The sequence below is a fragment of the Natator depressus genome, chromosome 23 (assembly GCF_965152275.1).
Source record: "Natator depressus isolate rNatDep1 chromosome 23, rNatDep2.hap1, whole genome shotgun sequence".
Taxonomy (NCBI): domain Eukaryota; kingdom Metazoa; phylum Chordata; order Testudines; family Cheloniidae; genus Natator; species Natator depressus.
In genome coordinates, this window is record NC_134256.1 from 6,874,915 (window position 1) to 6,898,249 (window position 23,335).

The following is a 23,335-nucleotide window of genomic DNA, read 5'->3' on the forward strand; positions in this document are numbered from 1 at the left end:
ACTGCCTGCCATCAGAAGTAACAAGTAGCTGGATTCCTCCCTGTAAAGAAGCCGTTTCCTCCTCCCCTGGTGGTGCTAATGCAGTCCTCTCCAGCTGGATTGCTTCCTCAACCTTGGAGGTCTCCATATGCATGTTTTCAATGAATTCCTTGTATGCACGGCTGCTCCTCAGCCTAGCCACCTCCTCCTGAAACTCTCCCACCTGCTTCCTGAGAGAGTCTCTCAGTAGGCATCTCTCACACTGGACGGTCCCCCAGTCTGGCTTTCTGTGATGGGCAAATGCAGGCCACAGCTTCTGAAAATCCGCACCAGGCCTGTGTAGAGGCATCTGTGGCTGGGTTCTGTCTGGACACAGGTGCGAGTGGAGGAGCCAGGGGCAGTGTGGGCATTGGCGCTATGGCCTTTCTGAATCATGCTGAGATGAATCAGGGTTGTGTAGTAAAGGTGGCTATTGTTTGCAGGACCCCAGCCTCATTCAGTGCACAGGATGGACGGTGTGTTGGGATGAATCAGGGTTGTGTAGTAAAGGTGGCTATTGTTTTCAGGACCCCGGTCTCATTTGCTGCAGAAGTTGGAAGAAATGTGGTGAATGAGGCAGGGTAATTTCAGGCAGAGGAAAGGATTTCCCATGGTTAGGGCAGTTGAATGCTGCCACAGAGTTCCTGTGTGAGTCACTTAAATGAAAATATTCACGGGGGGGGGGACAGTCATTGTGTGTTTCTCATTTTCTGGGTTCCCAACTTGAGATCATGGAGCCTGATTTGCAGAAGGGCTGAGTGTTTGTAACTGCAAGGGACATCAGTGGGAGTTACAATTGAGCATATGAGGTATTATACAAATGCTGAACACTCTGAGAAATTAGGGCACAGGTATCTCAAGTTAGGTGCCCCAAATCACTCTTGACAATACTGACTCTTTGTGCCTCGGTTCCCCATTTGTAAAAAGTGGATAATACTGTCTCACACCTGACAGAGGTGTCACTAATCTTTGTGTTGCCCTCAGATGTCACAGTAGTGAGTGTCATTGAAAAGCCCATGAGGAAATGGAATAATTCTATATGCCGTACAGTGTTTAGGTGGGGTGTGGCAAACAAGGCAGGAGCCAATCGTTGAATGAGGAGGGTAAAAAAGTCTTCAAATGTTGCCTCACTCCCTGAGCACAGTTCATCCTGTGCACTGAATGAGGCAGAGATCCTTTTGAAAAAATAGTCGTTAGTCGGTGTACTTGGCGTTAAAGACTGTACTGTGATGCACACCCACAAGGGGGCAGAGTTAAGGTTGCCTGGGGAATCTTACCTCTTGCATTTCTTAATTTTTGAGTGCTTGCAACTTTAACGCTCTTTTAATCTAGATACTTTTTAAATGTAACTTTCTGGTTTTTGCAAAAGCAAACAGCAAAACCTGAAACTCCATTGCATGGAGCTGTATTGGTCCCCACGTGGGTTATGGGGGGGCTGCCAAGCAGGGCCAGTGTTAGACTTGTTGGGGCCCAGGGCAGAAAGCTCAAGCCTTGCTGTGTAGGGCTGAAGCCCAGGGCTTCCAGCCCTGCCACCGCTGAAGCCGAAGCCTGAGCAACTTGTTTTTGTGGGGATCCCTGTGGCATTTAGTGGGCGCTGGAACATGTTAAATAGTGGGGGCGCTGTCCACTCTCCCCCCCTCCCCAGAGCTGAGGCAAAGCCCCGGGCACGGGAAGGCAGCTGAGACGCCGGGTACGTTGGGTGGCAGCCGGGACCCTAGGAGTGCTGCAGCACCCCCCCCTCGCACCCATTATTCCTGCACCTATGGTGGCATGGGGCTCTGGGCAACTCCCCTACTTGCTACCCCCTAATGCTGGCCCTGGCTTTTATATGCAGAAAACCAGCCGTTGTGGCACTGGTGGGTGGTGGAGTGTTTGTAGCATGCTGTGGCGGTGGGGTGTGGGGAGGGGACGGGTCCTCAGAAAGGAAAAGGTTGAGGACCCCTCTAGAGGACACAGACACATCTGCTCTTGTGCTGCCTTTCTTGAGTCCTGTCCCTCTTGGCTTCTATCTGCCACTACACCACTTTAAAGGATGTGCTCTAGTTAAAGAGGAATTTTTGTGGGGGTAGTTCTCTAGCCCATGTTATACAGAAGGTCAGACTGGATGCTCACAGTTGTCCCTTCTGGCCTTGGAAGCTATCATAGAATCATAGGACTGGAAGGGACCTCGAGAGGTCACCTAGTCCAGTCCCCTGCACTCATGGCAGGACCACGTATTATCATCCCTGACAGGTGTTTATCTAACTTGCTCTTAAAAATCTCCAATGATGGAGATTCCACAACCTCCCTAGGCAATTTATTCCAGTGGTTACCCACCCCGACAGTTAGGAAGTTTTTCTTAATGTCCAACCTAAACCTCCCTTGCTGCAATTTAAGCTCATTACTTCTTGTCCCAGCCTCAGAGGTTAAGAAGAACAATTTTTCTTCCTCCTCCTTGTAACACCCTTTTATATACTTGAAAACTGCTATCAGATCCCCTCTCAGCCTTCTCTTCTCCAGACTAAACAAACCCAATTTTTTCAATCTTCCTTCATACGTCATGTTTTCTAGACCTTTAATCATTTTTGTTGCTCTTCTCTGGACTTTCTCCAATTTGTCCACATCTTTCCTGAAATGTGGCGCCCAGAACTGGACACAATACTCCAGTTGACACCGGCTGCTCCTTGGCATTTCCTGTTGGCTGGTTTAGGCAGCTGCCACTCAGCCCGCTGGCTTTTGTGGGTCCCAGTCTTAGGCACCTAACTTTTCCCTGGCACTGTACGGGGAGCCTGAATGCCCAGCTTGAGGCTGTGGATTCTTCTAGACAGCAGGGAACCTAAAAGTTGGGCTCAGCAGTGCAGTGCCTAAGTCCCCTTAGTCTCTAAGGTGCCCCTAGTCCTCCTTTTCTTTTTGCGAATACAGACTAACACGGCTGCTACTCTGAAATAAGTCCCCTTTGTGGGTCTTGCCCTAGAGCTTCTCAGCAAAGTGGTCGCAAGGATTCTTGAGCTTGAGCAAAACAACCTATTTCTTCCAAGCTTCATTCTTGGAAATGGCTGAACTGTTTCTACTGAAACTTACCAAAAAATTCAGTCTGAAGCTGATACCTGGCTGGGGAAATTTCATCCTGAATTTCAGGCTAAGTTATAAGCAACTGAAAACAGGTTCTTATAATGGAAAGTGTCAAGCAACCTTAATAATAAGTAAAGGAGGACTTGTGGCACCTTAGAGACTAACAAATTTATTTCAGCATAAGCTTTCGTGAGCTCCAGCTCACTTCATTGGATGCTATAAAAATGAATGATCCAGAGCCAGAGCACAGGATCTTATCCCTGTCTCTTACAAGAATAGGGGGCTATTCCATGAAATTAAAGGAAATACTTTTTCACATTAGGCACAATTAGACTGGGCTCACTGCCACAGGCTTTCACTGAGACCAAGAAATTAACAAGATTCCACACACACAAAAATATAAAAATCTGGCATTCTACTAGTTAATTCTAACAGTTTTGACAGGGATAGAACACCTCATGCTGAGCCAATCTCTAATTAGTAGGCACTTGGCCATGTGAAAAACAACCAAATAATGGATCTTGACTGTTTCTGTATCTGGACAATTCCAATATGGGTGAACTTTAAATTCTCACACTCTGTCGGTGGCAAGACCCCCAAAGGGGAGAGGAAGATGGGAAAATATTTTCTTGGTCATGATGCAGTCTCAACATGAAATGTCTCTGAAGGATTTAGTTCCACAGGGGCCTGTGGCTCTGTGGATTCCCAGTGGGCCTGATTCCCGACTGCACAGCACCCCAGCTGAAGCATGAAGCTGAGAACATGTTCCCGTGCGTGCCTCAGACAGCCACCTTTGGGGCTCACCTGGAAAGCCTGGCCTGGCGCAAAAGGCAGGGTGGCACTGTGCCTCTCCTCTGAGCCCCATGTGCCATGCGTTTGGGTGTTCCGAACCAGCACCCTATCCTTCAGCCGTGGGTTGATGTGCAGGGCAATGTTGCCGGTCATGCTGTTTTTCAGATTGACGTGAAAGCTATGAGGAGGGAAAAAGGGTTTGTTCAGAGCTTTTCACGACAAGGGCTCAGGGAGAAATGTACCAGGATGGTGCACACTGGAGAGTGGGACAGACCCACGTCCTGTAGCCAGGGCCACCTTCAACACCCCCCCAATCCCCACCCCTCTCTGGGCATTGGAGCCCACACAACTTTGACCAGGAGTCTCTATGCCCAGCTCCTGGCAATTCCCCCCCCCCCCCCCCCCCCCCGGACTTTCCCATCTGCCTTCAGCATCTTGTGACCAGACCACTCTGCTCGTGGAGAAGGAATATTAGGAAGGGGGATTGCATCCAGCTGGGCCTGGTGCTTAGCGTTTGCATCACAAATGAAGACAAAGGGTTTTGTTTGTCACATGCTGAGTGCAGCAACCCACCCCTTCCCCCCCATTTCTAAAGCATTGTTGCTTGGTGAGTCTCTCACTCATCCCACCCCTATCCCAGGCTGTAACCTATCAGCTGTGTTTGTGTGATGGTGGGTGAAAACCAGCCCATTCACATGGTCCCAAAGCCCCCATGTTCCCCTCCAGGCTGCATCAGAAACCTACCGGTTTGCATGGAAAGGCACGTTCCCCACAATGGTGATCTTGCGGGCCCGGGTGATATTCCCTGGGATGGCCACTTGGAATGGGACGACCTGAAAAGAATGCCCAAAATCTCATAGGCCACAGTCCTTTCCCACAGCACCCAAGTGTGGGGAGCCAGGGGAGGCTGTCATAACCACAGATTGGGGTTAAAGGCTGACAGGCCTCGGGTAGGGGATGGAGTGGCTCAGGGGGAGGGAGCACCTCCATTCCTGCCAGGCCCTGGAAGGACAGCGCCGCTGGAGGGGGGTTGTTACTGGCTCTGTTGGTCAAGGATTGGTTGTGTCCAGGCTCAGCGAGGTGCACACCAGGCTCAGCGAGGTGCAGCCCCTACACAGCTGCCCTGGGGCAGAGGGCTAAGCAAGCAGCTGCCCCCACCTCGGGGCTGTGCTCCTGCTCCTGCCTTCCGTATGGAGCAGCTGACTCAGTCCCCATGTGTTTGCACAGGCCCCGTTCCTCTCGTGCCACACCTGTGCAGGCCAGGCCAGCAGCACTCGCTGGGCAGCACAGCGGCCTTTAGCTCATATCGTCGTGAGCAACTGAGATGGGGGTTGAGGCTCTGGGCCAAGGCAGGAGTGATTCTGGGGGGCGGCTCCTGCTGAGATAAGCCGGAAAATCCTGACCCCGACCTGGCTCTCACTAGTTCCGTCTCGCTGTTTGGCTGGGTACTCACAGGGTTGGTCACAGTCACAGGAGTGTTGTGCTGAGGAGAGAAGTCACGAAGGCAGTCAGAACAGTCCCTCATACATCACTGTGTAACACCCCCGCAGTGCTGACTGGGGAGAGCCAGTGGCTAAGCCCCTGGCAGGAGGCTCTGGTGTGGGGACTGCACCAGGCCTTCCCTGTTCTTTGACAGGCCGTTGGCAAGGGCACTAGGCACAAACCTACCCGGCCTGTGTTTCCTCCTATCTCTCTGCAGGGCGCAGGGAACGCCGTGTGGGTTCCTCCTTAAAATAAAGGCCACAGAGCTCTTTTCTCCCAGAAGGGAGTCAGTGTCTGCTGCTCAGGAGTCATGAGCACCCCTACAATAACAACCCAGCGCTCTTGTCCTGAGCAGCCTGGGCATTCCCGCTGCCAGTGGGCATGGGAGTCAGGGCAAGGCAGACCAGTGACCCACGAGGACTACGTCAGGCAGCTGTGAATGCCAGCTGCCATCTCCATGGAGCTGGCCACAGCTGTCTCCCAGAATGTGCCTCTGGGCCCTTGGGTGAACCCCCGCCCAGTTCTCAGCATTGTCACCGTTCCCAGAAATGCTCTCAGTAGCATTCAGCTTGTGAACTTTACAGTCGGGCACACTTCTCGCCTATGCTCGCTGCATCCAGCCTGCACTCTAGGTCATCTCCTGAGCCTAGCTTCTCCTGGGCCCTGAACTCACCTCTGACAGGAGCTTCCCCAGCCTCTGTAGCAGCTTTGACTAAGAACAACCCATAAAACCTGCCACCTTCCTGCCAGCAATAATGCCTTGAAGGAGCCCAAAATCAGGAAAACAAGGAAACAAACAGCAATTTACAGGCACGTTTGTGAGAGATCAAATGCAATGGAGAAGATGGATAAAAAAGAAACCTTAGGAGAGCCCAACTTCTCCTGCTCCCCAGGGACTGAAACTGCCCCCAGATCTGCTGGGAATCATAGTGCCTCCAGGACATGGGCATCCCAGGCAGCCAACATGCACTTCCTCCTGCCAGTATGCCCCACCTCTGCCAGGGAGGGGTCATCGCTCCTGATCAGAGAGGCATTCAGCATCTGTGGCCCATTTGAGTCTTTGTCTCTCTTTCGAGGGACCGTGGTGAGGGGGCACCTGCCACCAGGAACTGAACTGAGACCCATCAAACTCATTGCACTGCTGGGAGCTTTGGGAGGAGCTGTTCTTCTTTCAAGAGGTTTGGAATGGAGCAAGATGCCGGGGCCGTGGGTTTGGCATGAACAATAAAAGGGAAAGAGCAGACCTGAAGGTCAAGGGGCGATGGAACGGCAGGTACAGGCAGCCTGGGGAATGGAAGGAGTGTGATTGGTGCCCTGGAGCTAGCTGGGGGCAGATGCAGCCAGGCAGGGGGCTGAGACATCCCAGGAAGGAAGCCTGGTGACCCCACTGCAATAAAAGCCAGGAGAGGAAACCCACTGCAGATAAAAGAAAGCACAAGGCCAATAATGGAAGTGGTGGGCAGGAAGCGTGTTAAATAACTAGCAGCTCCTCCTCCTCTGTGTACCCAAGAGGAAAGTGTGCATTGTGGGGAGTTGCACAGAAATAACAGCTGGGCTGATCCACATCAAAGTATCAACTAATCAGTGGAGCTGTGGCAGCTGGGGATTTCACCGACAGACCAGGCAGCAGGGAACACCAGGAATACCAATGCCACCATCCCAGCACTGGGCTAAAACAGGCCCACAGAACAAGTTATAGGTTGGGAGTGAATAAAAACTGCCTGGCAGAGAACAGGCAGCAAAGAGAAGACAGGGATCAGTATTTCCATGAGCTTAATACTGATGTGTAGGAGAGGCAAATTCCCTCTGGATTCACAGGCCCAGATAAGCACAAATGAGAGATCCAGCGTGAATTGTGCAGCATAGATGGGGCTCGGTGAATCTAGATCTCCCACCTGGAGGGACAGAATAATCACAGTGCTTATAATTTGGGAGAGGGCAGCCATGCAGAGAGAGAGAGAGAGACCTGGGGTTTAAACTGAGACACCTACTAAAATGCAATCGTCACACCTTTACAATGGATTGAAGGAAGCACACTTTTACCCAGCAGCTAATCAGTGTGTGGAATTCACCGCTGCAGGACAGCACAGAAATCAGAGAGGAAAGAGTTGCATGCTGGGTCCTTCTGGACGGTCTAGGAACACAGGGCTGGAAGCAGCTGCCTGGGTCATGGAGTCCAGTCCCTGCTTTCACAGGCAACCCCATCATCTAATCCCATTTATGCATTTATCAAGCTCCATCTTAAAACCAGCTAGGTTTCTTGCCCCCATGACTACTTTGGAGGGCTGGTCCAGAACCTCCCTCCTCTGATAGGTAGCCGATTCAAGGGCTTAGGCTGGTCCCGTTTTAATTAGCTCAGACAATGGCCCTTTCCCTGGGAAACTTTCACAGTTTAGTAAAATTCATTATTCCAAAACACTTCCTGCTATTTACCCCACTTTCATTTGCTCAGTTTCATTCCCTTACTTCTGAGTCTACCCCTTGCGCCCCCCTAAACTAGTCCTCTTTCTCCCTGGTGTCTGTACCCTTCACACCTGTCCTATGACTCACCATGCGATCGATCTACGTGGACTGTTCACTCCAGGCTAGAGCCACAAAGGACCGTACTGCCTAACTGCTTCTTTAAGTGCTCAACCCTTACAGAAAGGTGCAGTGGCTGAGTAGTTAAGGTGCTTGGCTACACCCCTGAAGGGAACGGTGCCCTCCTGGTCACCCACCTGTTCAAGGGGTACCTGATCCATCAGGTTAGGGCAGTCAAAGGTGGTCATATGTGATGCTGGCCACATCACTCCTTTGTGTATCGTTGGCCATGAAACTGCCCTGCCATTGGAGCGGCAGGGGTAATGCTCGCTCAGGTAGAGGTACCCGCACTAGCTCTGAGCGAGCTAGGTGTCACCCAGCCTGTATCACCTGTGGGCTTGCTTCAGTAGGAGTGCGCGGAGCGTGCCTAGCCCCCCCCAAAAGATGGCCGGGACTGTGCTCCAGTCCTAAAAAACGGTGCTGGAAGGGAGGGTGCGGCAGGTGGTGGCAGTGGCCACAGCAGGGGGACCCCTCGCCGCTCAGCTCAGCTGCTATCAACAGGGAAGGAGTGGTGCTAGGGAGATGGAATACCCTGCCCAGCAGTCCCATGCAGGAGAGGGCTGAGCACCACCCAGTCTGCTAGGTTGCCAGGGGCAGGGCAGAGGCCAGGTGCCAGGAACAAGCAGTTTCCAGGCTTGGCTCCTTGCTACTGGGGGTCAGTGCTGCTCAGGGACTCCTGGAGGGCTTGGGGGTGTCTCTCCGAGGCAGCTGGCTCCAGGCTGGGGAAGGGCAAGTCAATCACATGCTCTGGTGCCCGCCCCAGTGCCAGGACCAGCCACTTCAATGATAAATCCCCATCGCCCCATATAAGCTTGGCAAAACGAGTGGGTCCCGCTGGCAGCCGAGGGGTTGGCTCTGCGCAGGTATTGCCTGTCTGGCTGAATGACTGTGAGAGAGAACAATAGGCTCACAGACTGACGGACAACCAGCCCTCCCGGCCTCTGTGGGTCAAGTGACAGGACTGGAACGCTGGGCCAGCTCCCCAGAAGAGCACTGGACCAGGCTTCCTGTACGACTTGAGCGCTGGCTGGACGGTGTGTCCTGTTATGCTCCAGTGGGGAGCTGCGTGTGTCAGTGGAGCTCGAGTTAGGGGCACCACTGGAGTTATATCCTGATTTTGCAGTGGAGACAAGCCCTTCGTCTCTAGCTATCTTTACACCTTGCCTGTGTTTGGGGCAGAGGCAGAGGGTAGAACAGAAGCACGTGATGGGACTAAATGATACTGATCGTCTCTCCTGTCATGGAACAGTCTGGAAAATAAATGCCATGTGATCTCCCACCAGCAACATCTCAACAAAAAAAGAACTGACTATACGACTACCTAAAGTGCTGGACGGACATCAGCAGCCGGGGACCTAACTGCAGGAGGGATGGGATGAAACTGAGCAAAGGAGCGTTCCGGTTGAATAGCAGCCAATCTTTGCTAGCCTACTGAACCGCTCCCAAGGAAAGGAGGCCCGATTCAATGGTAGCTTGCTTTTGTGACTTATAAAAGAGGCTCAGGACACCCCTCCGCTATGGTAGAACCCCAGTGCCACTCGTGCCAATCTTTCTTCTGCCAGAGGAATGACAAGACAGTGCAGCCTTCCAGCCACTTACCAGCCAGAACATTATTTCCCCTGCCCCAATTAGCTTCAATGTGCAACCTCTTAAAAATCCTGTTCTTCTCCCCTCCATTGAATTCCCCCTTTCACACACTGGCAGAGTGCGCAGACTTAGGGTCTGGCTACACGGCAGCTGGAGGTGTAATTTCCAGCTTGGATGGATGCGCACGCAGGCTAGCTGGTGTTAGCATGCTAAAAATAGCAGTGTAGCTAGCTGCAGCCATGCAGGGGTCAGCATGAGCTAACTACTGGAGTACAGTCCTATCTGAGACCCCGGGCTATCCCATGACACCACCTGTGCCACCGTGGCTCCATGGCTGCGTTTAGCGTGTTAGCATGAGTTTGTCTACCCAAACCAGAAAGTACACCCCCAGCTGCAGTGTCAATGTCCCCTGAGACACACATTTGCTGGATTTGCTCAAGCCAGGCATTGCTTCCCCCAGACACCCACTGAGAACGAGGGGCATTGCTGGGTCTTTGGAGCTGGCTCCCTCTAAGAGAACTCACTGCCCTCCCACTGACTTTCAAACGGCCCTGGAGAGAGCTGCTCTCAACATTTCACTAGAGAGCAGGGAATGAGGTCACAGACACACTGCATTGGGCTGTGCCCCATACCAAGGCAGCTGACACCTGTCCTGGGAAGTTCTTCCCTTTCTTCCCCTGCAAAGACAGAAGACAGATTTCACAATTCAGTCTCTCAGGCGCTTCAGCTTGTTATTTTATTCCCACTCTCACCTTTACCTGAGTGTGGGCCCTGCTCCATGAACACACTCGGGGGAACCTGGGACCCTTATTGGTTCAGCTGTCTCTGCAGCCGTGAGGCTGATGCTTCCAGCTGTTTCTTCTCCAGAATTAAACAGGTCTTTTCCATCTTTAATTTCTGAGATCCCACCACTCTTGATTTTGACCCAATAGAGTCAGAGGTTCTCAGCACCTCTTGGTTTGTGTTTCTTTGCTCTTTCACAATGCCTTTTGTCTTACTCCGAGCATATTGCCTCCTGCACATCCAACCCCTGAGTAACAAATGGGGATAGATCTAAGGACATTTCCTTATCTTTCTTTTCCATTCATTGCTTTATCCTGTTCTGTTCCGCCCAGTGTTCTTCCCTGGGTTGGATTCTCTAGTCTGTGCTATACAGGAGATCAGACTAGATAATACTCGTAATGGTCCCTTATGGCCTTAAAAATTTGTGAAACTATGAATCTTCCCAATTTTGCTCTGCAGAAATGCAGAGTCTGTCTTCCCTTCAGCTGTCCTCCCTCAGGGCTGAAATGGAATTCAGCCTAACCAGAGTTTGATACAGGTTAAGCAAAATGTTTTTGAAAAACAAGAACTGGCCCAGATCTTTAGAAAAATAATGAACCATCCTGGAGGCTCCATTAATGAATGTTCCCCTATGAAGGTGTCCCTGGTGTCACCTAAATCATTCCCTGCCTGATTCTCTTTGATAGGTCTTGATGTATATAGCAGCTTATCATCTTGGATTGGACTGTTGGACCATCTAGTCTGACATCCTGCCCCTAGCCAGGGGCCAGTACATGTTGCTACAGAGCAAGGCAAAAATCCTCAACTGTGCACTTAGCCAAGTGTAAAATGCTCCACATGGACCTTCCTGATGCCTGCAAATAATCAGATCAACCTTTGCTCTGAAACATGAGATGTACTTATCCCCAGCAGATGCAATCAACATTGTTAGTACAAGAAGACAATAATGTCTAATGGTTAAAGCAGGGCTGGGCGGGGTAGAGGCATAGCACGCAGAGAAGTAGCTAGCTCCAGAAATGGCTTACATGTGAAATCCATGTAGCATGCTGCACTGTTTGAACCAATGGGGCTCCAGCCAAATTGAACCCTGAGCAATGTTGTACAGAAAGGAGCCCAGAAATGACCAGCGCACTGTGGGATATGAGTGGGAGGACTGAAGGAATATAGGTAATGCAAGATGGCACTTAATAGAAAAATAATAAGTTAGTTAGGTTAGTAACTAGTTATAATTAGCTTTGCTGTTGTTAGGCCAATTCAAGTTGTTTTTGTGAGGTTAAAAAAGGTTGCTTTTGTGTTCGTTTAAACCATACAAAACCAGTTTAAGCTGGCTAAAACCACTAGAAGGAAGTCAACGAATGGCTACGCAGGTGGTGTCGGAGAGAAGGCTTTGGATTCTTTGACCATGGGATGGTGTTCCAAGAAGGAGGAGTGCTAGGCAGAGACGGGCTCCACCTAACGAAGAGAGGGAAGAGCATCTTCGCAAGCAGGCTGGCTAACCTAGTGAGGAGGGCTTTAAACTAGGCTCACCGGGGGAAGGAGACCAAAGCCCTGAGGTAAGTAGGGAAGTGGGATACCGGGAGGAAGCACGAGCAGGAGCGCGTGAGAGGGGAGGGCTCCTGCCTCATAGTGAGAAAGAGGGGCGATCAGCGGGTTATCTCAAGTGCCTATACACAAATGCACGAAGCCTGGGAAACAAGCAGGGAGAACTGGAAGTCCTGGCACAGTCAAGGAATTATGATGTGATTGGAATAACAGAGACTTGGTGGGATAACTCACATGACTGGAGTATCGTCATGGATGGATATAAGCTGTTCAGAAAGGACAGGCAGGGCAGAAAAGGTGGGGGAGTGCACTGTATGTAAGGGAGCAGTATGACTGCTCAGAGCTCAAGTATGAAACTGCAGAAAAACCTGAGTGTCTCTGGATTAAGTTTAGAAGTGTGAGCAACAAGGGTGATGTCGTGGTGGGAATCTGCTATAGACCACCAGACCAGGGGGATGAGGTGGACGAGGCTTTCTTCCGGCAACTCACAGCAGTTACTAGATTGCAGGCCCTGGTTCTCATGGGAGACTTCAATCACCCTGATATCTGCTGGGAGAGCAATACAGCGGTGCACAGACAATCCAGGACGTTTTTGGAAAATGTAGGGGACAATTTCCTGGTGCAAGTGCTGGAGGAACCAACTAGGGGCAGAGCTCTTCTTGACCTGCTGCTCACAAACCGGGAAGAATTAGTAGGGGAAGCTAAAGTGGATGGGAACCTGGGAGGCAGTGACCATGAGATGGTCAAGTTCAGGATCCTGACACAAGGAAGAAAGGAGAGCAGCAGAATACGGACCCTGGACTTCAGAAAAGCAGACTTTGACTCCTTCAGGGAACTGATGGGCAGGATCCCCTGGGAGAATAACATGAGGGGGAAAGGAGTCCAGGAGAGCTGGCTGTATTTTAAAGAATCCTTATTGAGGTTACAGGGACAAAGCATCCCGATGTGTAGAAAGAATAGTAAATATGGCAGGCGACCAGCTTGGCTTAACAGTGAAATCCTTGCTGATCTTAAATACAAAAAAGAAGCTTATAAGAAGTGGAAGATTGGACAAATGACCAGGGATGAGTATAAAAATATTGCTCGGGCATGCAGGAGTGAAATCAGGAAGGCCAAATCACACCTGGAGGTGCAGCTAGCAAGAGATGTTAAGAGTAACAAGAAGGGTTTCTTCAGGTATGTTAGCAACAAGAAGAAAGTCAAGGAAAGTGTGGGCCCCTTACTGAATGAGGGAGGCAACCTAGTGACAGAGGATGTGGAAAAAGCTAATGCACTCAATCCTTTTTTTGCCTCTGTCTTCACGAATAAGGTCAGCTCCCAGACTACTGCACTGGGCAGCACAGCATGGGGAGGAGGTGACCAGCCCTCTGTGGAGAAAGAAGTGGTTCGGGACTATTTAGAAAAGTTGGACGAGCACAAGTCCACGGGGCCGGATGCGTTGCATCCGAGAGTGCTAAAGGAGTTGGCGGATGTGATTGCAGAGCCATTGGCCATTATCTTTGAAAACTCATGGCGATCCGGGGAAGCCCGGACGACTGGAAAAAGGCTAATGTATTGCCCATCTTTAAAAAAGGGAAGAAGGAGGATCCTGGGAACTACAGGCCAGTCAGCCTCACCTCAGTCCCTGGAAAAATCATGGAGCAGGTCCTCAAGGAATCAATTCTGAAGCACTTAGAGGAGAGGAAAGTGATCAGGAACAGTCAGCATGGATTCACCAAGGGCAAGTCATGCCTGACTAATCTAATTGCCTTCTATGACGAGATAACTGGTTCTGTGGATGAAGGGAAAGCAGTGGACATGTTGTTCCTTGACTTTAGCAAAGCTTTTGACACTGTCTCCCACAGTATTCTTGCCAGCAAGTTAAAGAAGTATGGGCTAGATGAATGGACTATAAGGTGGACAGAAAGCTGGCTAGATTGTCGGGCTCAACGGGTAGTGATCAATGGCTCCATATCTAGTTGGCAGCCGGTATCAAGTGGAGTGCCCCAAGGATCGGTCCTGGGGCCAGTTTTGTTCAATATCTTCATAAATGATCTGGAGGATGGTGTGGATTGCACCCTCAGCAAGTTTGCAGATGACACTAAACTGGGAGGAGAGGTAGATATGCTGGAGGGTAGGGATAGGATACAGAGAGCCCTAGACAAATTGAAGGATTGGGCCAAAAGAAATCTGATGAGGTTCAACAAGGACAAGTGCAGAGTCCTGCACTTAGGATGGAAGAATCCCATGCACCGCTACAGACTAGGGACCGAATGGCTAGTGAGCAGTTCTGCAGAAAAGGACCTAGGGTTTACAGTGGACGAGAAGCTGGATATGAGTCAACAGCGTGCTGTTGTTGCCAAGAAGGCCAATGGCATTTTGGGATGTATATGTAGGGGCATTGCCAGCAGATGGAGGGACGTGATCGTTCCCCTCTATTTGACACTGGTGAGGCCTCATCTGGAGTATTGTGTCCAGTTTTGGGCCCCACACTACAAGAAGGATGTGGAAAAATTGGGAAGAGTCCAGCGGAGGGCAACAAAAATGATTAGGGGACTGGAACACATGACTTATGAGGAGAGGCTGAGGGAACTGGGGATGTTTAGTCTACGGAAGAGAAGAATGAGGGGGGATTTGATAGCTGCTTTCAACTACCTGAAAGGGGGTTCCAAAGAGGATGGTTCTAGACTGTTCTCAGTGGTAGCAGATGACAGAACAAGGAGTAATGGTCTCAAGTTGCAGTGGGGGAGATTTAGGTTGGATATTAGGAAAAACTTTTTCACTAGGAGGGTGGTGAAACACTGGAATGCGTTACCTAGGGAGGTGGTAGAATCTCCTTCCTTAGAAGTTTTTAAGGTCAGGCTTGACAAAGCCCTGGCTGGGATGATTTAGTTGGGGATTGGTCCTGCTTTGAGCAGGGGGTTGGACTAGATGACCTCCTGAGGTCCCTTCCAACCCTGATATTCTATGATTCTAAGGCTTGTAACCGCTGCAAGAGAATGTGTCTGAGACAAGTGGAACATTGACTGATGCAAGCAAGTGCAGCAAGCATGTAGGTATAGAACATAAAGGGGGGATTCAGACAAGTTTTAGCTTAGAAGACCCGTCGGACACCCAAGACCATGGGATGCCTGGATGATGCGGTGGTCCCCCTTCTAGCTCTACTGTAAGTAACAGGTGTGGTAAACCCAGGACAAACAGCTACAAAAGGGGGGTAGTAATTAGTCCCAGGGGTTTAAAAGGCCCTTCCCTATCCATTGAGGAGAGAGAACCAGGGGGCAATAAGGTTCAGCTGGAAAAGAGTTGCTAGGGAACCAATTAGGTTCAGCTGACTCCAACTACTTGGGACCTTTTTAAACCCTCCCCTGGGTGGTAGGAGGGGCAGACTGAAGAAGTGAGAGGAGCGGGGAAGCTGCCAGTAGGCTGTTTGCAGCAAGACACCAAACCTTCCCAATAGGGAGGCTGCACTCGCTCCCCAGGGGGGAAGGAAAACAAGCACAAGGGACTGACTGAGGAAAGGAGTAGCTGGACCCTGGGCCACCTCTAAGGATTTGCCTTGCCCCAAACCTGAGTCTCCAAGGCTAAAAAGGACGGAGCCTACTGAGGCAAACAAAGTATTTTGCCACACGGGCCATTGTTTATAGGATCAGGGAAGCATCATTGTAGTGGGGGTTTCTGGTTACACTGGGTACAGGGTACGGGAAATATTCTTAAAACCAAAAATTAGATCCAAAAACGTCAAGAAGGATCATGAGCAATGACCATATCTCTCCAGCACGGGATGTGTACACCCTGCCACGCAACCAATAGACACGTAGCCGATTACACGTCAAAGCAACTTGTTTAGTCAGAGAAACATCACTTGGGGTCCACTGGTGAGGGGGCAAGAAGTGATTTTCCCCGCAGGACACACCCTCTCTGCTGTAGACAGAGCCTAACAAACCAAACCAGCTCAGCCTGTGTCTACTCTATGGACCTCACAGCGGCACTGCTGTGAGGTCTCCCGTGTAGCGGCTCTATGCAGGTGTGAGAGTGCTCTCCCACCGGCATAATTAACCCACCCCTAATGAGCAGTGATCGCTATGTTGGCAGGAGACTCTCTCCCGCTGACATAGCCCTGTGCACACTGGCACTTCTGTCCGTGAAACTTTTGTGGGTCGGGGCAGAGGTGAAAGTAAGCCGGTCCGGTCCAGTCTGGCGTACCGGTAAGAAAGTGGCCGCCAGTACACAGCCAACCCGTACTAGCAGGGCTGCTGATGGTGGGGAGGGCACAAAAGGGACAGCTGCCCTAGGGCCCGGCGATTTAAAGGGGCCTGGGAATCCCAGCAGCGGCCGGAGCCCCGGGCCCTTTAAATCGCCACTGGAGCTGCAGGGTTCCTGGCCGCCGCTATCCTGGGGCTCCGGCAGCAATTTAAAGGGCCCAGGGCTCCTGGCTGCTGCTGCTGCTGCTATCATGCCAGCAGCTGGAGCCCTGGGCCCTGTAAATTGCCAGCGCAGCCCCGGGCAGTGTGGTCCGGGCTGCACTGAAGGGCCCCCAGCCCTGCCCCTTCTGCCTGAGGCCCCGCCCCTTCCTGGGGCCCAGAGCCGCCCCCCCCCCACCTTGTCCAGGACCCCGGCCACCCTGCATACTGGTAAGTCCTTTAAATTACTTTCACCCCTGGTCAGGGGTGTGTTTCTTTTCACACCCCTGACCCACAAAATTTTTACCGACAAGAGCGCTAGTGTAGACATAGCCTTAGTATCCTCAACAGACCTCACCAGCTGCTGTCAGCTTCTTCCTCCAGCCATTAGCTTGTTGATTTACCCAGAACAAGGACAGAAGTGGGCAAGAGCTCCTGGACATTTATGGAAACAGCATATTTGAAGCATACGCTAGAGAATATTTGCAAAAGCAAATTCTGTATTTGCATTTACAAGTGATCACAACACAACCCTAATTCTAGGGGTTACATTCATCCAGACAGGGAACAGAAACAGGAGCATGTGACTGATGTATCCTCAATACCAAATGAAAAAACAGGGCTGTCCCTACCCATACGCAAAGTACGCAGCTGCGTAGGGCACCAGGAGATTTAGGGCACCAAATTTCCTGGTGCCCTACGCAGCTGCGTGCTGCTCCAACCCCTGCTCCGCCTCTTCCCCCTGGCCCCTGCCCCTGCTCTGCCCCAGCCCCACCTCTTCCTGCCCCTACTCCACCCTAGCCCAGTCCGCTAAGGACTGCAGCAGGTCAGGCCTGCACTCACTGGCGGCGGGAAGTGCAGCCACCCAGCCCCAGCTGCGCCACCTGTGAGTTCTGTTCCTCCCTGCCCCCCAAGCCTCCCCTGTGGAGGCCTGGAGTCCCATCTCCACCCCCCTTTGGGGGGGCTGTGTAGGGCCCCAGAATGGCTAGGGATGGCCCTGGAAACAAACAGCTCACATATGAGCTGTAGACCAAGGATTACTCAGTGAATCATTTCAAATTTAAATGAGAGAAAAAAATCTCAGGATGATCATAAACAAAGAGGGGCAAAATTCAGTGAATAACGTCACAGTCAGCCCAGCGTGTATCCAGAGCTCGGACACATTAACTGAAGCATGTTGAATGTTTGTTTAAGGTGCATCCTTTTTCCAAAATACTCATAAGCCACCGGAGCTATGTGTGTGTCAACCAAAGCAGAGGTACCGAGTATTAAACGGTCTGATCAAAACCCCTTTCTTCTCTCGAACGCTCCGCTTTCATTCTCTTGGCTCTAATGCAGCCAATATTTCACTCATGTTCCAGGCATCACAGAGTCTTTCAGCCTGGACAGGTCCTGACTTTCTAATGGGAAAAACAAGTGAATTCTCTCTGATCCCCCCAGCCTTCCTTATTCATCAGACGGATGCACCAAAGCACACATGTTCAGTGCCTCTTCCCTTTGCTGGGCATTTTAGCCTCTCTCCTCTTTGAGGAGCAGCAGATCCCTGTGACTGTGACAACTTCTGTCTCACATGACTAGATTCAAATCCCAACAAAACTTTGCCCTTCAGTGAGTATCAAATTTTGAATTTCCTTCATCTCCTATCGTGCATTTTAGCCAAAGCCCTTGGGAGCCACCAGGTCACCTGGCTCACTTTTTCCAGTGGACGTTAGCATGCCAGAGACAGATTATTTTCCCTCATGGAAGACAGACTGGTTTCATGCCATTGATCATAGATATCCAGATCCAAGGTAGAACTGTTCTCTCCTTGTTCATCTGTTTCTATTTCTTCACAGGCCAGATTCACAGCTCTACAGGGTCTGCTTCAGAATTGTGACAGACAAGGAACATCAGCACCTCAGTCGTTCTCCCTTGTACAAGGAGGAGGCTCACAACTCTGCAGTTCCTTTGCTTCTGTCTGAAGCACAGCAACCCTGCAACTCCCAGCCACTAGGACCCAGATAGGAACATACCTGTAGGAATACAGGGACTGCCATGCCAGAGCAGACCTGTGGCCATCTAGTCTGTATCCTAACCCTACCAGTTAGTGGTTAGCTTATGCCCCAAAGCAGGAGGGTTTACGTCTCATATTTTTTATTCTCTCTAACACAGTGTTGGGGTGAAATTCTGGTTCCATTTAAGTCACTGGGATTTTTGCCACAGACTTCAGTCCAACCAGAATTTAGTCCTGAATGTTCTCGTCATCCATATAAGTGTCCCGTCTTTGTCTAAATCTCTTGGTGATATCATGTGGCAATGAGTTCCACAAGTCAATTGTATTGTATAAAAAGTATTATGAGATATGTCTGACACAGTCTTAGAGTGAAGAAGACTAAAAGAATGTGACTGCATTAACAGTATAACTTTTATGCCCTCAGTCAGCTGAAATGAAACACCAAGTTTGTGTGGGACACAGGGAAATTTGAGACTAAGCTCAGTGGCATATAACAGTAGGCAGGTGCAAATGAAGGAGAGAGAGTTCTATGATAGCAGCTGTCCAACCTCAGGAGCAGCTGCTCTTTATATGGTCACAGTGCCTGTAGATCCTGGTCAGTGTCTCTGCTCTTGCACACAGGACCCTCTGATAGCTCCATCTGTTCCCAGTGATTTGCTGAACTCGGATTTCACAAATTGCTCCCAAGTTTTAATCTGCAAGCCCATGACTGCTCGAGCCACAGGCCACCGGCTACTACACCACCCAGGCATTGGGATTCTTCAGATCTGGGATTTGGAACCATGAAGGGTTTTCTTCATGGCCCCCTCCATGCAGGAGTCCTTGAAACATAGTGTGCATACCCCACACCTCTGCCGCCTCACCTGGCACTTTTGTATAATATGCCAGGAATTATGTTACCCTACTGGGTCTTCCTCCCTATCCTGCCCCCTCACATCCCAGGGTCTTGTCAAAGTCTCTGAATGATCGATGTGTATCATCTGTAGCAAAATACTCACTCTGGGAGCTGGAGCCCCGAAGATTGGCTGGGCAAACACATTGGGGATCTGCAAGGACAGAGAGGCCAGGTAAGCACAGCAACTGTGATGTGAGCTTCAGCAGCTAAAACTCCCCTGCCTGCATGATGTTATCAGAATTAAACAGCCCCTTTGCTTCGTGACAAAGCAGAAGCTGGACCTCTCGCCCCACCAAGGCCCAGACAAAGCCCCAAAATGAGGTGCCCAGACAAATGATTCCTGCAGGGAACTGGACCTTCAGCTGTCTACCCTTCAGAAAGGATGTTGAAAAGCGAGATCTTGGGGTGTCACTCTGGTGAGCTGTGTAGCTGCTCCATTCTGATAGGGTTGAGGGGTCTCAACAGCAAGATGCTTCCCAACCAGGTGACTGGGGCATTTGTAGAGCACCCAAAAGCGTGCTTAGTTCAGGTATAAAGCAAGGCCCTGCCATAGGGAGCCTGCAGCCTACACAGAGACAGTGCAGCAGGGGTGGAGGAAGACAAAACACTCCTCACTTTTCTGGCTTCTTTAGTCTGGTAGCCCTTGCCCAGGAGAGGAAGTCGTCTCAGCCCGACAGGACTTGGGCAGTGGGAGGCAAACCCTGTCTGAATGTCATATGCAGGGGGACAGTTGGACCCAGTCCACTACTCCCATGCTGATTCAAGCAGGGGGACATGTCAGGTATTGTGCAGGCTACCATGGCCAGAGACAGAAGCATTTTGACCCCTGATGTCTGCTGGAGCTTTTCCAGCTCATTTTTCTAGGCTGATCTGAGCATCTCCTCTTTAGATACACATTCGCTCCTAAGTTAGCTGAACATGGGACTGTAAGAGTTGTACTTACACTACTGGAGTGAATTCCATAAGCAGGGGCTACCTGCCCTTGTAGCCCCCAAACCCAAAGAAATACGTTAAGGAAAACCATAGAATCATAGAAGATTAGGGTTAGAACAGATCTCAGGAGGTCATCTAGTCCAACCCCCTGCTCAAAGCAGGACCAACCCCAAATAAATCATCCCAGCCAGGGCTTTGTCAAGCCCGGCCTTAAAAACCTCTACGGATGGAGGTTCCACCACCCTAGATTTCTCCCTAGATAACCCATTCCAGTGCTTCACCACCCTCCTAGTGAAATTGATTTTTCTAATATCCAACCTAGACCTTCCCCACTCCAACTTGTGGACCATTGCTCCTTATTCTGTCATCTGCCTCCACTGAGAACAGCCAAGCTCCATCTTCTTTGGAACCGCCCTTCAGGTAGTTGAAGGCTGCTATCAAATCCCCCCTCACTCTTCTCTTCTGCAGACTAAATAACTCAGTTCCCGCAGCCTCTCCTCATAAGTCATGTGTCCCAGCCCCCTAATCATTTTTGCTGCCCTCCACTGGACTCTCTCCAATTTCTCTACATCCTTTCTGTAGTGGGGGCCCAAAACTGGATGCAATATTCCAGATGTGGCCTCACCAGTGCTGAATAGAGGGGAATAATCACTTCCCTCAATCTGCTGGCAGTGCTCCTACTAATGCAGCCCAATATGCCGTTAGCCTTCTTGGCAACAAGGGCACACCGCTGACTCATATACAACTTCTCATCCACTGTAATCCCCAGGTCCTTTTCTGCAGAACTGCTGCTTAGCCAGTCGGACCCCAGCCTGTAGCAGTGCCTGGGATTCTTCCGTCCTAAGTGCAGGACTCTGCCCTTGTCCTTGTTGAACCTCATCAGATTTCCTTTGGCCCAATCCTCCAATTTGTCTAGGTCACTCTGGACCCTATCCCTACCCTCCAGCATCTCTACCCCTCCCCCCAGCTTAGTGTCGTCCGCAAACTTGCTGAGGGTGAAATCCATCCCATCATCCAGATCATTAAGGAAGATGTTGAACAAAACCAGCCCCAGGACCGATCCCTGGGGCACTCCGCTTGATACTGGCTGCCAAGTAGGGATTGCACTTGGGGTTTAATGGTACTAGAGACAGGGCAGGGCAGTAACGGGGAGTCAAGGCAGGCAAAGGGCTGCAGGCCTAGATACTGAGAATCTGTGATGTAGCAGTAGTTGGCACAACACCTGAACAGATCCTTCTCCCCAGCTGGACCTTCCCTTCTGGCTTCCCAGTCTTGAGTACCACTCCACACTGCAGGGAGCTTTTTCCCAAAATGCCTTTCTGGGGCTCGCCCTTTTAAATTTGACGGCTGCTGCTCTAAAGTGGCCATCTTGCAACTGGCAGTTGCTGGCTCCGTCTCCCTCTCCCTCTCTCCTCCAGCTGTTAAATCTACGATTGCTGAGGAGCTGGGATACTCGCCTTGCATGCAGCGCAGGCAACTCCCTGCCCCGTTGGGCACTGGCTCCCCGAGTGGCCAGTCACTGTGGGCCTGGACATTGGAGGCACCATTGGAGGGCAAGACATTAGTCACACCCAAGTTCCTGAATGGTGTCTCCTGCTGGGTGCAGTAGAGGGGGCTCCCATGGAACAACAGCCCCAGTTCCTCTGGCTTTCCTTGCCCTGCATCAACACATGCCTCCCTATATTTCAAGTGCTAAAGTGAGACACAGCGCCGCTCAGGTTTGGCCCATCAGCCCCTCTGGAGATGGAGATGCCAGGTTTGATTGGTGTTGTGACCTAATGCACGGGGTCACTCAGGTATGGCCTGGCCAGCCATAGACAGAGAGGCGGCCAGGCCAAACCTGAGTGGGCTGTGACCCTGTGCACTGAGTCTCAATGCCGCTCTGTTTGGGGGCCCCTCTCAAACAAGGGACCTGTGGCAAACTGCCCCTTTCTCCCCTCTCCTCTCACAGGTGGCCCTGAATGTGAAAAATGTTCTCCTTTAACCAGGATGGAGGTTTGGGGGGTCAAGCAGGACAGTCCAGCAAAACCCGGGACAGGTGAGAGGTCTGTTAATACCTCAGGGCAGCCGGCCTGAGCAGTGGAATTGGTGCTCACAAGGCCAGAGCAGATACTCACGCTGGGGTTTGTGAAGTTGATGCAGTTCACAGTCACGTTCCCTTTGATCTCCAGGATCTGGACAGTATGAAGGGAAAGGCGGTGTCTGTACTCCAGGAAGTGCTGACCATTCACAGAGACCTAGGGAAAGGGCAGAGGGAGGGATGGGTGAGGGCTGTGCTAGGAGGAGTGAGAAGATGAGGGTATCCGCAGTGGAGAGCCTTTACTCCTGTTAAGATCACGTCAGGGCTGCAGTATCGCCAACCCCAGTGTTCACAAATTATGACTTACGTCCCATCAAATCATGAGATTGTCTTAAATATAAAGAATTATGGACTCTGTCTATTTGCCTTCTGGGTTTCTGGTCTTTCGGGATCACATTTTCAACTTTTCTCCACAGTCATGAGAGCTGGAAACTTGCTGGGTTTTGTTGTTTTTTTTAATGAAAGCTGAGAATCTGATATAATCACATGACTCCAGGAGCAGGGGCTTTAAGAAAAATACCCAATATTGCAAGAATGTGGGGCTTCCCTGCTCTCACTTGCTCACAGCTTCTTGAAAATGTCTCCTCTGGGGCTGAAACGTCCTCGGCTGCACTCAGCCCAAGGGGGAATGTCTCTGCTGAGGCTGAAATCTCCCCTGCTACACCCAGCCCAAGGGGAAACATTTTGGAAAGTTTCAGCAAAGTCTATTCAATGACTTTTAGTTTGGCTGAAAAAATGTCCAGCACCATAAAAGCTGAACTCTCCTGTCCACTGGTGTGTGGGCCTGTCTGAGCAGGAGCCTCCAAGTGACTGCAGTCTCTGCATGAAAGTTAACCAGGTTCTGTGCATCCCCGTTTGACACAAACGGAAACATTCTTTGCCGACACTGAGGCAGATTCTGTTGCCAGTGACACCAGGGTAATCTGAAGTAACTCCACTGACTCGTAGAACCTGACTCCACTTTCCACCACCTCCGTGTAAACCGGAAGTAACGCCAAAGAGACTGCAGAGATTACACTAGTGCAAAAGGAGAATGAGGCCATGGATGTAGGTCTTGTCTACACAAGGAAATTATGCCAATTGAACTACATCGGTTTAGAAACTGATTTAGATCAACCAGTGCAATCCCCAGTGTCAGTTCAAAAGTGCCTTGTCATGGAAGTGTTGGTCCTGACTCCACAGTTCAGCTTGAATTGCATTTTGCACTTAAATCAGGGATT

The 23,335-nt window shown here is 50.8% G+C and overlaps 1 protein-coding gene across 1 annotated transcript in view; it reads right to left on the reverse strand.

Moving 5' to 3' along the window:
* The window catches only part of LOC141976385 (galectin-9-like), a 36,652-nt gene that overhangs the window by 4,684 nt on the left and 8,633 nt on the right, over positions 1-23,335 (reverse strand). Inside the window, exons 4-9 of the mRNA XM_074937366.1 lie at positions 22,153-22,272; positions 19,206-19,253; positions 10,143-10,187; positions 5,315-5,344; positions 4,606-4,694; positions 3,874-4,039 (exon numbers count right to left, since the gene is read on the reverse strand). Of these exons, the coding sequence (XP_074793467.1) occupies positions 3,874-4,039; positions 4,606-4,694; positions 5,315-5,344; positions 10,143-10,187; positions 19,206-19,253; positions 22,153-22,272 (498 nt within the window). The remainder of the gene's footprint in view (positions 1-3,873; positions 4,040-4,605; positions 4,695-5,314; positions 5,345-10,142; positions 10,188-19,205; positions 19,254-22,152; positions 22,273-23,335) is intronic.